This window comes from Danio rerio, chromosome 19 (assembly GCF_049306965.1).
Source record: "Danio rerio strain Tuebingen ecotype United States chromosome 19, GRCz12tu, whole genome shotgun sequence".
NCBI lineage: Eukaryota > Metazoa > Chordata > Actinopteri > Cypriniformes > Danionidae > Danio > Danio rerio.
The window spans coordinates 42743021-42760071 of record NC_133194.1 but is presented as its reverse complement, the minus strand read 5'-3'; the positions used below and the strand labels follow the sequence as shown (position 1 = coordinate 42760071).

General features: G+C 36.3%; 1 protein-coding gene and 1 long non-coding RNA gene across 9 annotated transcripts in view; one reads left to right on the top strand and one right to left on the bottom strand.

Annotated features, from left to right (window-relative positions):
• The window catches only part of zmym4.2 (zinc finger MYM-type containing 4, tandem duplicate 2), a 50222-nt gene extending 34359 nt beyond the window's left edge, over window positions 1–15863 (bottom strand). The window contains exons 1-4 of one of the 8 annotated variants that reach the window (XM_005159701.6): window positions 15516–15863; window positions 4710–4961; window positions 3024–3105; window positions 1955–2251 (exon numbers count right to left, since the gene is read on the bottom strand). In XM_005159701.6, the coding sequence (XP_005159758.1) occupies window positions 1955–2251; window positions 3024–3105; window positions 4710–4961; window positions 15516–15815 (931 nt within the window). In that variant the 5' untranslated portion in view covers window positions 15816–15863. Of the gene's footprint in view, window positions 1–1954; window positions 2252–3023; window positions 3106–4709; window positions 4962–6521; window positions 6884–8657; window positions 11501–15515 lie in introns of those variants that run through there. The other 7 variants (XM_005159700.6, XM_005159705.6, XM_005159699.6 and 4 more) reach the window with 7 other exon arrangements.
• On the top strand, window positions 13434–15925 carry LOC141379170 (uncharacterized). Its single transcript, XR_012395213.1, has 3 exons — window positions 13434–13687; window positions 13797–14340; window positions 14494–15925. It is a non-coding gene; the product is annotated as an uncharacterized lncRNA (long non-coding RNA).
• The last annotated feature ends 1126 nt before the right edge of the window (window positions 15926–17051 follow it).

Below are 17051 nucleotides of genomic sequence, written 5' to 3'. Positions count from 1 at the left end.
GCCGATCAATCAGAGCATCTCTATTTGCTATTATTAGCTTAGTGTTTGGCGTAAAAAGTTATTTTGGGTTTTATTTTATAAACTATCCATGACATAGCTTTAAAATTCCAAACAAGAAAAATCCCATTTATTTGCAGAACAGATGTTTAATAGCATTACCATGTTTTCTGTAGATAATTAAATGGGTTGTTTTAATCCCTTTAATATATTAGCTTAGTCACTGTACTTCATAATAACTTGAAGAGCCCCTATTATGGGTTTTTGACAATGACCTTCCATGCAGCGTGTAAGTGAAGTGAAATATCCAGCTAAGGTTTAAATTTGAAAGTGCAACATGTTTAAATCTATTGATTCATTAATAAAAGAGTCGACTCAGAGTGGTTCGAATGAATCGCCGCTGTAACAGATCTTCCGCCCATTTGTTGCATGCGCAGACCCGGGAAAACTGAAACCCCCAGCCCCACCCACAAACACAGTAGAAAGAAAAAGAGTAAGACAAATACTGTAGCAGATCCCGGTTGAATCGTGTCAGGAAGACGCTGTGCTCTGAAGTGTGAGGAAAAGTTAGTGCTATTTTCCCTACCCAAAAATAAGGCTGTGAAGAGTCAGGTTGAAGTTTACTTTTGCCAATATACTTTGGCATTAAAGCCCCAGCCTTGTGCTGCGATCCTGTCATTTTTCTGACGAGTGCTTCAGCAATCTACACGCTTACAACAGGGGATTCATTGGCCGTTTGTTAAAGGAAGAATCAGACTATTGATGTATGGGACTTTATCAGTGCTTGACAGGAACTTTATCAGTACACAGCTCATGGATCAGTTTCTTCCTCCATTTCACAAGTTTAAGTAACTTAAGCGCAATTAAAAGCTAGCTTGCAAATTTTGTATTTAATTGTTTTTTTGTTACTTGTAATCGCTTGTACTGTATCTGGTTAACTCTTTATATTTTCATATTGCGTCTAAAGCCACGCTGAAAACACGACCCATGCCGCTTTGTTTACAGTTTTAAATGTGTTTGTAAGCTCACGATGCACTGCCATTTGTCAATGCTATGGCCACCGTCAGCTGTTCCTTCACACATGCGGCGGTCAAGTTTCAAAAAAGTTCAGCTTTTGCTGCGGCGTGGATTAATGCTGAATGTGTGTCATGGTTAAGAATAGAGCAATATGCTGGGGTTTAACTGCATTTCTTTAATGCACATGCACTGGGCTCACACATACACTCTGCACTCTGACTACTTCAAAATTGTTGATAAGTCATGGTGGGTGTTTCTCTCTGTCTCAAACTAAACGCAGTTAACCAATCACAACAAAGTGGGTCATTGGCCCAATCAGCACAGATTAGCATCACGCTAATGAAGGGTTTGGAAAAAATGAGTCGCTGAACAGGCGACGCAGTGGCGCAGTGGGTAGCACGTTCGCCTCACAGCAAGAAGGTCGCTGGGTTGCTGGTTCGAACCTCGGCTCAGTTGGTGTTTCTGTGTGGAGTTTGCATGTTCTCCCTGCGTTCATGTGGGTTTCCTCCGGGTGCTCCGGTTTCCCCCACAGTCCAAAGACATGCAGTACAGGTGAATTAGATAGGCTAAATTGTCTGTAGTGTGTGTGTGTGTGTGAATGACTGTGTGTGGATGTTTCCCAGAGATGGGTTGCGGCTGGAAGGGCATCCGCTGCGTAAAAACTTGCTGGATTAGTTGGTGGTTCATTCTGCTGTCCGCTAAGCCGACAAGAAAATGAATGAATGAGTCGCTGAACAAATCATATAAGAGTCGCTGGGATAATTAGGTAAAATTAATGCATATTGTAAGACAATGTAAGTGTTTTTTTGTTTTTTTTACCTTGCATGCATATCACCCTGTTATTGGAGACCCCCAAAACCTTTTTTAATGCACAATAGGGGTTCTTTAAATAATCTGGGTAACTGATGGACCTGTAATGGTGTCAGCGTTAATCATTTACCTGAATCTTCTGGTTCGTCCATGTCCATTTTCCCACTGTAATTCTCATTCTGATCAAATTCGGTTTCATTTGAGAGGTCCTCGACTTTAGTGATCACTAGCTCTTCTGAACACTGTGCATTTTCTTCTGTGTTGATGTCTTTGTCCTCATTATCTGAATCCGTGGCATCCTCTGGCGATCCCGGTGCACTTCTTTTAGATCCTCTATCCTGGCTTAATGGATTTCTTTTTTCTGGTCTGCTTCTCCGACACACATGTGAATGTCCTTTGGAAAGCTCATGGTTCAAAAAGCCACCAGCTGCAGATGTAGAGCCCAGCGGTGAATGTGGGAAATTGTAGAAGAATAAACATATTTAGAACACAAGTTAAATGCATTTTAAAATTAAAAGTATACACAATATTTGAAGCAATAGTTCACCCAAAAATGTTAATTCTGCCATCATATACTCAACGTCCACTTGTGCAAAACCTATTAGTTTCTTTCTTCTGTTAAAGACACCCACTGAGACAATATCAGACAGAGGTTCAGCAGCCTTTGACTACATTTATTCTCTTTAAAGGGCAAATAATTAGCTAACATGATGCTTAGATTTGCATTAGACAAATACATATTTAAAATTTATTATTTTTAATTTATTCAGTTTAAATTTATTCAATTTTATTTTCAGTGTAAAATTATTACTTGTGTTAAAATGCCAAAAACTTTCAGTTATTTTTAAGTTCAAACAGAAATTAACTGTTGTTTGTTTTTTTATTATAACTTTGTGCATTATTTGGTCACTGAGCAGCAATAAAAACACATTAAAATAAGGAGCTTCCGTATGATTTTATGAACTAGTCATGTTTTGAAGTGAATGAATGTATATTAATCATGATAACCGTGATTATTCCTCAGACTATAATCGTGCAACCAAAATGAATAATTGTTACATTCCTAATAAGTCGGTAATTAAGCATACTTCACCTTTAACAATATTTATTAGAGAAATTACAAAGTTGTGTGCCCTTTCAATCAGAATGGTGGCTAAATTTAGAGGACAAACTCACTGAAATAATAAGATCTTACTTGCCTTCTTTATTAGCAACAAAATCCATGTTGACGTTTTCATTGAACGGTTCTTCCATGTGTAGTCCAATCTTTGAAGGATCATCCTGACAAAAAAAAAAAAAAAAAAAAGAATACAGTTACAAAAGCAACATGACAGTAAAACTGCACAAAAACACTCCTTTCCAGCCTAAACTATCCGCTTGTTAAAGGGCACTTATGATGAAAATCACCTTTTGTAAGCTGTTTGGACAGAATGTACAGTGTACAGGTATAGGTACAGTGCAAGGGTCACCAATCTTGTTCCTGGAGGTCCGGTGCCCTGTAGTGTTTAGCTCCAACTTGCCTCAACACATCTGCCAGGGTGTTTCAAGTATACCTAGTAAGAGCTTGATTAGCTTGTTCAGGTTTGTTTGATTAGGGTTGAAGCTAAACTCTGCAAGACAACAGCCCTCCAGGAACAAGTTTGGTGAACCCTGGTATAGTGTCCACAGTCATATTAGGATGATAGAAACAATAAGTGACTTTTAAAAAATTCCTGGTGTTGAAATAGGATTGAAATCCCTCCCATTTTAAGGTGCACCATAACATGACGTACGAGTGCGGCTTCCCCGGCCACCGAATTGAATGACAGACACGTATTAACATGTCTCCATAGTAATGCGTTTAATCATATAAACAAGACAGGATGTGCGCAAAGCAATTGGGATCAAAAGATCTGTTCAGCTCTCGGTGATCATCAATCATCATCAAATGTGATCAAGAACAAGTTTAAAACGTATTTAAAACAGTGCATGTTTGTAAAAAATACAGTAAAAATTGCTGTAATTGATCACCACAGCGGCATAGTGTCAGTACAAATATAAAAGAAGACACTTCAATCCTGGTTTGTGGACTTTAATCAGGTTTATTTTGTACATTAACATAACGGATGTCCATACAACAGTGGATATTAACATGTATCCTGCCACATTCTCTGTGCAAAAACGGTGCAAAGCTAAACGTGTGTGACTTATCCTTGCAGAAAGGCTTGAATTAACTCCACATCAATTATAACAAATAACAGCTGATGAAGTTCTTACTGTAGTAAGGAATATCTGCTTTATTCTTGTCTGTCACTGTGCTGTTTATCTACATGAAGGCTACGGCTCTGACAAGCACATGGGAACGATGGGTGGGAAGAACCAGCTTTAAAAGCACAGGCAACAAAAACAATCTACAATGCCATTACAGCTCAAGATTTAAAAAGGTATGATAAATAATCTAATGGGTGTTATGAGCTGAAACTTCACAAAAACATTCTGGAGACACTAAATATTTATATTAAATCTTGTAAAGGGTTAAATCAGGTGCCCTTTAAGTCGTGACATGGAATACCATTTTTGGGTGCAAGCCGCTAGTCAGTTGAATTGAGAAAATATTAGTTTATGACCCCTTTTTAGTCATATCACACATTAAAGTGATTTTTTTTTTAGAAAATCGTGGAGTACACAACTGTTTCTGGACTTGCAGCATCTTAGACATCAATAGTTTTAACTATTTATAAAAATGTAGCACTTTCTGGCTATCTGATATTAGGCATAGATATATATTGCGATCGTGATTTAAATTGTTCCATTTATTGAGCCTCCCCTTACAGATCGATAGAGCGATTAGACCCGGAAGCTTCTTCGCGTGATGTCAGACTTAACAAGCGGATGAGAGGATTTACCATTTGGTAGTACCACGTGGGAGAAAGAGCATAATAGGTGCCAAATACAGATGGAGGTGTGGTTGGTTCAGTAGATGGATTTGTAACGGTTAAAATGAGTCTGGACTGAAGACGTTCACCAGGGCAGGATCTGGGGTTCTTTTGCCTTCCTACAGTTGACTGAATATCATCATCATCATCAAAATATGCCTCTTCATCTTCAAAATCAAAGCTGTCATCAATTGATTGGCTTTCTGGATCAATCTCAGTCTCCTGAAACAGAAGCAAATGAACAGTTTTAAAGGAGTTTAGCCAAACATGAAAATTCTGTCATGACATCCACATTCGTATGCAGTTTTAAACTGGTCTGCTTTAATTTCCACTGAATATATATATATATATATATATATATATATATATATATATATATATAAATAATATATATATATATATATATAAAACTGTTTGCAGTGACAACGGATGCTGTCAAACACCAAATGTGACTGAACAAAGCACTATAAATTCACACTCTTTGTTTTTGTTTACTCCATGTGAGAGGTTTTGAGAGCCGAGATGTATCAGACATATCAAGGTAAGTGTGCAAATGTCACTTACACATTCACACACTTTGGGTGTACTCACACTATGCACAGTTGCCTTACACCGTGCCGAAGCACGCTTGCCCCTGAAGGCCTGCACTCACATTGCATCCGCACCCGAGCCCGAGTGGAGTCACGTGGCCCCGCTCTGTTTATTCTTCTGCATCAAGACCCCTCGCCGTGGCTGACACCTCTCAAAAAGCTAAGCTACCTCAGAATGAGGAGGTTTGAGCTACTTCTACATTAAGGTAGAGTTAACCCACGAAGAAAGCGTGCGTTTAAAATTTTATTTACAGGATATACAAGTCCTATTTTATTTAGAAGGTATACTGCTCACTTTCTATTTTTAATATGAAAAACACTGAAAATATTATCTTTTCAAAAGTGCAAATTGTTTATTTTCACTTTTATATATATATATATATATATATATATATATATATATATATATATATATATATATATATATATAAAAAGAAAAAGTGATTGTTGGTGTTAGGTTACGCGTGTTTTTTTATTTTCATTTGTTCAACGCTGACGTTTAATAAATAATCATGGATAGTTGATAGTGTGTGCTTCCTTCAATTATTTTAAAAGTAATGCACCCTCACTTAATAATCTCTCATTTGCAATATGTGAGCATATTTACTGAGCAAAACATGCCAGTGGACTATGATGGAAAAAAATAAATAAAACAATCGGTCATTAATCGTAATCAAGTTAAATTTTTCAATTATTTTGGATTTAGATTTTAGGCCAAATCGCCCAGCCCTATTCTAAAATATCAACCTCTACCAAATGGTAGATATGTCTGTTTATGGTAAAAGTGCCAGAATTACTACATCTACTATGAAAAAACTGGATATATTTAGACCGATTCATTTAAAAAAATTAAATAGAAGTTAATAAAAAATATAAATTAAATAATTTTGAATACTAAATCATCTTTATTAAGTATGCTATAAAATATGTCAGATTCTCATGTAACATTTTTCTTTCTTTTTTTTTTTTAACAATAAAACCAAAATCAAGTGTAGTAATGCAACAGGATTGTTTGGTTGATTTTTTGTAAACCAACAATGTTGTCTCTAAACCATTATTTAAAACAGTCAAAATATGGTCAACCATTTGGTAGAGCAGGCAATTAAAGGGTTAAACAGTAATCTAACAAACAAATCATAGCATACGAGTTTATTTATTTTTTTTTTCGTCGTATCCAGTCGTTAAAACCCACCTCATTCGCATCGAGTTCAATGCAAACCTCGTTCGGCTCAAACCCCTGCACAGGAACAGGCACAGCGGACGATTTCAATAGGCGTCTTATCTGTCCCTCGTCTGGCTTGTAATCCTCAGGAGTGAAATGTTCACTGCACAACCTGGAACCGTCGATTTTTTTCCACGGTGTGTTTACATCCCAGCGAATAGCGAGCAGCCACTGCGTCAAGCGCTCCGGGTCGTTTAGAGGAAATCTGTGAAATGTTAGTTTCTCATCTCCTGTTGATGAGGACGCGCGCAATCTCACTACTTTATTTAAATTAAAGCATCCCGGATAGACGCACGAACGCACCATTCTAAGACAAGAGACAACTCACTACTGTTTACAGTTTCTTCCTCGGAGTTGAAAGGGCGAATGGTAAACCAACTCGAAAGTGCGTCTTCCGCCATCTATAGAACTGGCGTGTAGGGTAAGAAAATACACACACACCGGCCACTTTATTAGGTACACCTGTCCGACTGCCAGTTAACACAAAATTTCTCATCAGCAGCAACACAATGCATTTAGGCTACATGGTTAAGACGCATTAGAATGGGTGACTTAAGTGACTTTGAACGTGGCATGGTTGTTGGTACAAGACAGGCTGGTCTGAGTATTTCAGAAACTGCTGATCTACTGGGATTTTCACGCACAACCATCTCTAAGATTCACAGAGAATGGTGTGAAAAAGAAAAGATCCAGCAAGCGGCCGTTCTGTGGGCGCAAATGCCTTATTGGTGCCAGAGATCAGAGGAGAATGGACAGACTGGTTTCAGCTGATAAAAAGGCAACAGTAACTCAAATAACCACTCGCTACAACTGAGGTATGCAGAAGAGCATCTCTGAACAAACAACACGTCCAACCTTGAGGCAGCTGGGCTACAGCAGCAGAAGACCACACCGGGTGCCACTCCTGTCAGCTAAAAACAGGAAACTGAGGCTACAATTCGGATAGGCTCACCAAAACTGGACAATAGAAGATTGGAAAATTGTTGCCTGGTCTGATCAGTCTCGATTTCACATTCAGATGGTACGGTCAGAAAGTGGTGGTATAATGGTGTGGGAAATATTTTCTTGGCACACTTTGGGCTCACTAGTACCAATTGAGCATCGTGTCAACACCACAGCCTACCTGAGTATTGTTGCTGACCATGTCCACCTCTTTATGACCACAGTGTACCCATCTTCTGATGGCTACTTCCAGCAGGATAACACACCATGTGACAAAGCATGAATCCTCTCAGAATGGTTTCTTGAACATAACAAGCAGTTCACTGTACTTAAATGGCCTCCACAGTCACCAGATCTCAATCCAATAGAGCACCTTTGGGATGTGGTGGAAGGGGAGATTTGCATCATGGATGTGCAGCCGACAAATCTGCAGCAACTGCTTGATGCTAACATGTCAAAATTTCCGAGGAATATTTCCAGTAAAGGCAAAAGTGGGTCCAACACAGTAGTAATATATATATATATATATATATATATACATACATACATACATACATACATACATACATACACACACACACACACACGTATAGTAATCTCTAACTAACCTAACTCGAGGAACGCCTGCTAAATAAGCAGATTAATTTATTTGACAAAGTGTAAAAATAACAAAACGCAGCTAGAGTATTTTACACACACAGGACATTGCATTTAAAGATACTGCTGTATTAATTGCAGTATGAAAGTGTTCAATGCCCATACTTGTGAGTTTTTTTTAACAATGTCAACCATCTGAAACATCAAAAAGCTAATGCGCCCTTATGCTCTGTCTTCAATTAATAATGTTCAATGTCGGGTAAAAAGTAATATATATTTCAAATTTAATCCTATATTACTCTTAAAAAATGCAAAAATAACACCACATTCTTCCACACTACTTTCCAATGTGGACTTAAGATTTTACTTTCCCCCAACACTGGTCTTGCTTTCTTCTGTAACTAACCTTTATATATATATATATATATATTTTTTTTTTGTGCTTTGTCAGTTTTTCCTTGTTCCCCATTATTATGCATGTTGTTCAAAAGTATAAAAACACCCCTAACTTACTAATAACAATACTATAAAATAATCTGGCATAGCTAAACCAGCGCACACACACACCTCCGTTTGTTGTTGGGTTTTAGTTTTCGTCGAGTTGGTCCTGCCAGATCGTCTGGTGTAAAATGTTCACTGCACACCCTCAGCGCCCGGACTGATCTTATATCCAGTTTAAGAGAGCGCAGCCACCGCTTCAGCTGCTAGATGGAGTCGTATTGCTTTTTCTTTGTTAGAACCAGGAAAAAAAAAATCGCACACGCGGACCATTTCAGAAAACAAATCTATTAAACGGAACGTAAAGCCGCCATGTTTAGACGGGCAGAAGCGAAAACACGTTCGAAAGGAGATGTCAAGATATCTACTTAAAATGCAATGAATTTGTCTTTTTATGAGCTTTGAGGTGTGTCAAATGGGAGTTCGCTTTGACAGAAGCAGTCATCCACTTTTATATGGAAAAAAATCCTTCTAGCGGATGTTTACAAAACAAAATTTGATGCATTTGCCCCACCTAGTGGACTGGGGTCGTAATGCAGGACCACTTTTTTTGGAAATAGGCTTATTTTACAACTGCCCCGGAGTTAAACAGTAGAGCTTTACAATTTTGAATAATTTCAACTGATATATGGGTCAGGCGGAAGCATTTTCATGTTAGCTTAGCATAGATCATTGAATCGAATTAGACCAGGGGTGCCCAAACTCGGCCCAGCAGGGTGTCTGGCTTATTTTAGTACTGACCGCAATTAAAAACACCTGAACCAGCTAATCAAGCTCTTTCTAGGTATATTAAAACTTCCAGGCAGGTGTCTTGAAGGAAGTTGGAGCTAAATTATGCAGGACACCGGCCCTCCAGGACCAAGTTTGGACACCCCTGAATTAGACCATTAGCATCTCGCTCAAAAGACCAAGGAGTTTCTATAATATTCCTATTTAAAGGTCCCGTGAAGTGCTTTGAAACATGCATTTTTATTTGATGTTTGACGTAATCAACCAAAACACGATAACAGGGTGGGACACATTGTAGCTCCTTCCCTTAAAAAACATCCAATAGTGTTTTGCTAACACAGCTCTGTCAGCGAGAGTGTTTGAGCTCAAGTGCATCAAATGAAAAGCCAATGAGAAGTATCTTGAAGGGAGCAGGGTATGTCAGATACTAGAGAGCATTGGATTGGTTATGATGTGATGAGGAAACAGTGAGGTGACATGACTAAAACAGTTTGTCGAAAGTGACAAACTACAAGTTTGACATGTTTATATCGGTTTTATATTTTCTAAATGTGAATTGTCACTGTTTTGGGGCACACTAGCTTATAGATATCATAAAAACAAATAACTTTAACATTTAAAAAACTTCATTTTTAATTTATTGGACCTTTAAAGCTTGAAAATGCAAGAAACTATGCACTACTTCCCCAGAACTCTGCAACAGAACTAATACATACTCCATTAACCAACTTACCCTCAGTGATGACAGTTCACGAGTTACATTCGACAACAGCGGTGCTTTATTAATCTGCTCTTTCAAGGTAACTAAAAATATGGTTACACTTACAGTCATGGGTGATGATCCACTTGGTCCTGCCTGCATTCTGAAGATTGTAGGGATGGCAGTATCCTTTAGACGCCGTCCTGTGGGACTGTCCATGTTTACCCAGTAATAGTCATCTGGTTGAAAATGCTCCGAGCAAACTCGCCATTTCTTGATCGTTTCTAACGGTGTTTTGTGATCGATGTTCAGAGTAGCCAGCCATTGATATTTTAGCATGTCGTTTTTCGTTGGAATTCTATGAAACATGACGGTGGAGTACACCTTCGACTTATTATCACAGCCCTTTACTACGCACATAACCATGGCTACACTTGTATATTTAGCCAATAACCAATTTGTCGGCTTTAACTCTGCACTAACTTAGTGCAGGTCACATTGGAAGGTAGCTGGGGAGTATTTTCAGGTGCTGCGCAAAATAATTGCACCTGCTGTAGCCATGGCACTGCAGCAAAGTTCCTTAATTATTACGCCGGAAGGAGTACAGTTCCTAATCATATGAGCCAAGAAAATAGTAACTTTTCATTAAATTTCGGTCTTCGTACAAAAAGATTTGAGCTTTAAATAGGAAAAATATTTGAGCGAGATGCTAATGGTCTAATCTGTTCCAATGATTTATGCTAAGCTAAGCTAAAGTGCTACTGTCAGACCTGGAGGTCGGCTGAATGGATTCAAAATTGGCAAAACTCAATCATTTAACTCTATAGATGTCGTCAAATGAGCTTATTATATTTATTTTTACTTTCCTAAAGTGTTGTGTTCCTTTGACAACGAAAGTGATTTAATAAATATAACCAAACGACTGAAGGATCGCTTATGTACTTAAATGATGCTTTTAATAGTTTTAAACTGCACGTAGAAATGTTAATAAGGGTTATAATTAACAAATTTTACTCTGATATGAATTAATCGAGCAAAAAAACTTGCATTAGAAGTTACTTGAATATCAGAAGTTACCTGCTTCGGCTGAAACATCCCCGCAGGCTTACAAACAGCTGACCGTTATACGGGCTATCCCGGATTTTGCTTATTATATTCGAAGCTGAATTATTACCTGCACATCAAGCGTTTAAGATATCTTTGCTTATTTATATTAACATCTCAGCAAATAGCGATCAGCCATAGCGTCGGCAGCTCGGGATCATTAACGGGGAACGTGTGAAATTCTACAGGCGCAAATCCAAGTTCAAAGCCTCGCACGTAATCTTTGAGGTTTAGCTTTGCTGGAGCATTCCGGAGATACACACCGGAATAAAACGCCGTTTCATAACTAATAAATAATGTGTGGATGGCTAAAACACTTATTCAGGTGGGTTTTGCTTTGTTGTTATCCAGCCCTCCCTCGCTAACTTCTTCTTCTGTTAGATTTTTTTTTTAAATGGTGAACGCAATCCCGCCACCCACTGATCAGGAGAGCTCTTCTCAATACAGTCAAACGGGTTTGCCTCAAGTAACTAGCCGTCACGTATGATGTTTCAACATTAAAAATACAACCGTTTTAATAAGTTAAAACTGTCCCCTTCACTATAAAAGCATTTTACATCATGCGTCAAACATCGAGTCAGGCATGAAGTGGTCTAAAAAATACATTCGGCAAGCCACTTAAAGTCAGTGGTTTGAGTTTGTAGTTTTAAATTTAGAAATATTTAGGTTGCAAAAACAAAATCCGCTTTATGAGATGTGCTAACCCATGTACAGATCATATACACTGAGGATTAGTGAATAAATTATGGGTAAATGATGCAATTCCAGAAGGTGAGGTCTTGCTTTTAAAAAACTATGTTTCAGAAGAGATTTACATCCTTGTGAAAACATTTTCAATGAAGATATTGATGTATTAAAAAAATATGGTTATAAAGAATGCTCTCCGTATGATGGCTCTACCTACAGCAAGACACTTTTGGCTTTCATTATTTGCTAATATTTCTTAGACTAAAGCTTGGAAGTTGACAGATAAGTTTTGCTTAAATAACAAGACTAAAGAAGTGTCGTACAAAATACTCCATAGAATTTATCCTGCTAAACATGTTTTGGAAAGATTTGTGTGTATTTTTTATTTAGTGCCATGTCAGCAACCAAGGCTATCTTCATGGCAGGAATCTTTCAACAATAAATATACAATTTAAAAATCAACAAACAAAATAAAACATAAATGAAATAAGATTTTTTGATTTAATACATGATAAAAATTCTAAAATCTTTTCTGGTTCCACTTTGTCAAAAATGTCCTTAAAAGAGTTAATTTCATAAAAAGTCCTTCTGGAATCAGTAAAAGCAGGACAGTCCAGTAAAATATGTTTTACAGTAATAGGAGTTTTGCAGCACAAACACTGAGTGGGGTTTTCACCTTGGAGCAAAAAACCATGTGTAATTCTCATATGCCCAATACGACATCTGGTAAAAACTACTTGATCAAATCGATTCTTAAAATGTCTTAAAATTCTGTGTGAAACTTCAGGTTGGATTTTTTTGGAAAGATTTAAACTCAATATTTCATATATGTGTGAATTTTGTTGTCAATAAAAAGAAACAATTTTGCATCTTTCGTTTCATTGTATTTAGAATATTTTGCAAAGATTTGGAATTGTTTATTAACAAAAAAAAATGGAGTATAAGATAGAAATTGGTTTATTTGATGTACTGTTTTATTCTGATAATGAGAACTTGAACTGTTAAGGACAATATATATTTAATTTGTTTATGTTGTAAGGAAAATACCATATACATAAGAAAAAGTGGACTCAATGTAAACCAAACTGCCCATTTTGTGAATGACTTTAAAGTATATGTAAATCTTTTAAAACAATTTACAAAACAAAAAAGCACTGAAAACATGTAATGCTCTGAAAACATGTAATTTCATGTAAATGTAATTTTACTATATATATATATATATATATATATATATATATATATATATATATATATATATATATATATATATATATATATATATATATATATATGTATGTATGTATGTATGTATGTATGTATGTATGTATGTATGTATGTATGTATGTATGTATGTGTATATATATATATATATATATATATATATATATATATATATATATATATATATATATATATATATATGTATGTATGTATGTATGTATGTATGTATGTATATATATATATATATATATATATATATATATATATATATATATATATATATGTGTATGTATATATATATATATGTGTATGTATATATATATATATATATATATATATATATATATATATATATATATATATATATATATATATATATATATATATATATATATATATATTTTTTTTTTTTTTTTTTTTTTTTTTTTTTTTTAACAATATGTGAAATGTAATACCTCTCGTACTTGTGGCATTGAGTTGAAAAAAATAATGGGGAAAAAATAAAAATTTTTTTGCAAAATATTCCTTTAAAGATACACTTCAACAAAAATCAAAATGAATTCACCGTTAACTCACCCTCAAGTGTTTTCAAACCTTTGAGTATCTTTCCTCTGCTGAACATTTAAAATTATACTTTGAAGAAAGCTGAAAACCTGTAATGATGATTGACATTAACAGTAGGAAAATATAATAGTATTGGAGTCAATGGTTACAGGTTTCCAGCATTCTTCAAAGTATCTTCCTTTGTGTCCAAGAGAAAAAAGAATTCAAACAAGCTGAGTAAATTATGACAGAATATTCAGTTTTGGGTAAACTGGAACAGATCATCTTGCCAATAATACGAATTTTATGCTAATTCGAGCCAATTTTCAGTGTAATCTTTTCTATCCCTATACAAAATGTCTTGTCCTGAGAATATTACACCAATCATATCCTCCGTCCACTTGACAGCAACCATCTCTGTTCTGTAAACCCCTACTTGATAAGAAACTCATCAATCAACTTGATGAACAAGTAGAAATACCGCACAAACACAAATACTGTTTCATCATCTTTAAATCTGTCAGTTACAATTGTGAGCACTAAGCGAGTAACCATAACATTGTTATGTCATTAATAATTTCTTGCTAAAGGACGACACAATGGCTCAGTGGTTAGCACTGTCACCCCACAGCAAGAAGGTTGCTGGTCCCAACTGGGTCACTTGGCATTTCTGAGTTTGCATGTTCTCGACATGTTTGCGTGGGTTTCCTCTGTGTACTCCAGTTTACTGTATAGGTCAGGGATGTCCAAACTTGACCCTGGAGGGCCAGTGTCCTGCTGAGTCAACACGCCTGCAAGGAAGTTTATAGTATGTCTAGTAAGCTTGATTAGCTGGTTCAGGTGTGTTTGATTAGGGTTGGAGCTAAACTCTCTAGGACACTGGCCCTCCAGGACCGAGTTTGGACACCCCTGGTATAGGTAAATCGAATAGCAAAATTGGCTGTAGTGTATGTGTGTGAATGAGTGCGTATAGAGCAGTGGTGCTCAACCCTGTTCCTGGAGATCGACCTTCCTGCAAAGTTCAGCTCCAACTCTGATCAAACACACCTGAACCAATTAATTAGGACCTGAACAGCACTTGATAATTACAGGTAGGTGAGTTTGATGATTGCAACTGATATCTGCAGGAAGGTCGATCTCCATCCAGGAACAAGGTTAGTGACACCTGGTATAGAGGATTCCCAGTACTGGGTTGCAGCTGGAAAGGCATCCGCTGCGTAAAACATATGCTGGATGAGTTGGTGGTTCATTCCACTGTGGCGATCACAGATGAATAAAGGGACTAAGCTGAAATAAATCGATGAATTGCTTGATAATTAAAATCTATTAATGGTAAAGGGAATTATTTTAAAGTGGAAAATAACCCTCGAGTAGAAACCTATATGTTGAACTCAAAAGACATTACTTTAAACAAAGCTGAAACCGGTAACCATTAACATATATAGTAGGAAAATACAAAAAATCTTTTGTATTAAACAGAAGAAAGCCAGTCAAGTCAAACAGGTTTAGACCAAGTGAAGGGTGAATAAACGATGACAGACTTTTCAGGGTGAACTAAGGTATACCTTTAAATAGTGCTTGCTTGCCAAGTCATTCTTTATATGCTAAATAACACATATCTGTGGTGTTTGGAATTTAATGTTTCTTCATAGTGTAAAATAGGCACAAATACGCCATATAAATACATTTTGCCTATATGATTTAGCGGCTCGCACCTTTACTTCCCGTGATCTACACAACATAAATAGGGAGATCTACACATTCAGTGGTAACGTTACATTAACACTGCGACGCATGCTTTTGTTTACATTAGACTGCGAGCAGAAAGGCGCGCATACTGCTAGTGCTAACTGTTCAATACACAAGTGAAAGCTTGGATATCCTAAATACACAAGAAACATGTTACTGACAGAAATAGTTTTGGAGTAAATTTGACTTACCACAAATTGTTCCGATAAATTCATCGGCACAGCCCATGACTTCAGTTGAACTATACTTCCTTTGGTGTCTTTAAAATCAAAGGGGGAGAAGTGATCACTACAGATTCTCCTCGTCTCAAGTACACTTAATGGAGTGTTGATATCCAGCCCAAGTGCGAGTAACCATAACTTCAGCCGCTCAGGGTCAGACGTCGGAAATTTGTGGAATGTTAATTTACCAGGGTGGAATTTTGAGTCCGAGCGTAACCTTAATGTTTTATAGCGATTGTCGCATCCAGGACAAGCACAGGTAATGACCATTTTGGCAAGCACACGCTCCTCCTAGCTGACTTGATAGTATCCATCTGCAGGCCAGCAGTTTCAGAGCCTAGCTTTTTGAACCGCGGCCGCAGAACAGGAAGTGAAGAGGCGGGGCTAATTAAGCATGGCGGCAGAGCTGCAGACCAAAAGATGCGAGAGGGCTTGTCAACGAAAACACACAAGACATTTCTACGAAACATCAATTTACGTGTTCCCTCACGGTTATTTTTTAGTTATTTGTTTTTTTTTAAAGATATAACAATATATGCTGGCAATGTTTACATATATTGCTGTCAATTGTTTTAATTACTTACAAAATTCATACAATTACTTTTTGACTGTAACTTGACTTATTCCTATGAAATATTCAACTCGTTGCTTGTTTACATTTTTTACGTTTACATTTTATTTTTTAGCATATTTTAAAAGACTAGCTACATGCAAAATAGTTTGTGCAAAATGCATGTATTACAAGGTTTCTGCAGGTCTCAACCAGTTAAAACCTTTTTAAGACCATTATGAATGAAATTTTAGACTTTTACAGGGCTAAATGCTAAGGATTTTAATTTTGAATATCCAAGTTGGAAAAGATTTTCAGCTGCCCTATCAAAAATGTGTTAGAATTTAATCCATTTAATAGTACAATAATAACAATTTTAAAAATAAAAAAAATCTAGGCAAGGTGAGTATCAGCAGTAAATAAACTTACAAAAATAACTTTTAAACAAATGTTATATTTCAATAAAAAGTTTGCTGCGATTTGTTGCTATTTTTTAGAACAGCACAACAGTAATTTTCACGATTTTTGCCATGTTGTTTAAATAGCAAATCCATTTGCGCTACTTTGTGAACGGTTCCTGTCTATAAAGGTGTGCATTGTTGGTGCATTGCTATTTTGAAGAACTGAAATAGACTGTGCTATTGACCATCTAAAAGCAGGTCTAAAGTCCAGTGCAGAGCATGTTAGTTTTGCGCCTATGCAGGTCCAAACACTTACACATTGCGTACTACACACAGAATGTACAGCAATGCACAAACATCTTTATGAATGAAAAAAATTACAGAATTAAAATGTAACAAATTATTATTTTTCTATACAAGTATAAAACCCCCTACCTCCATGCCTTCACCTCGGAGTGCTTTTTTTCAGTTTATTCATGACAATCTGCTTTTGTATAATGTTTTTATTATTATTATTATTATTAGCAGTTTTAGTTATTAGATGCATATTTAAAT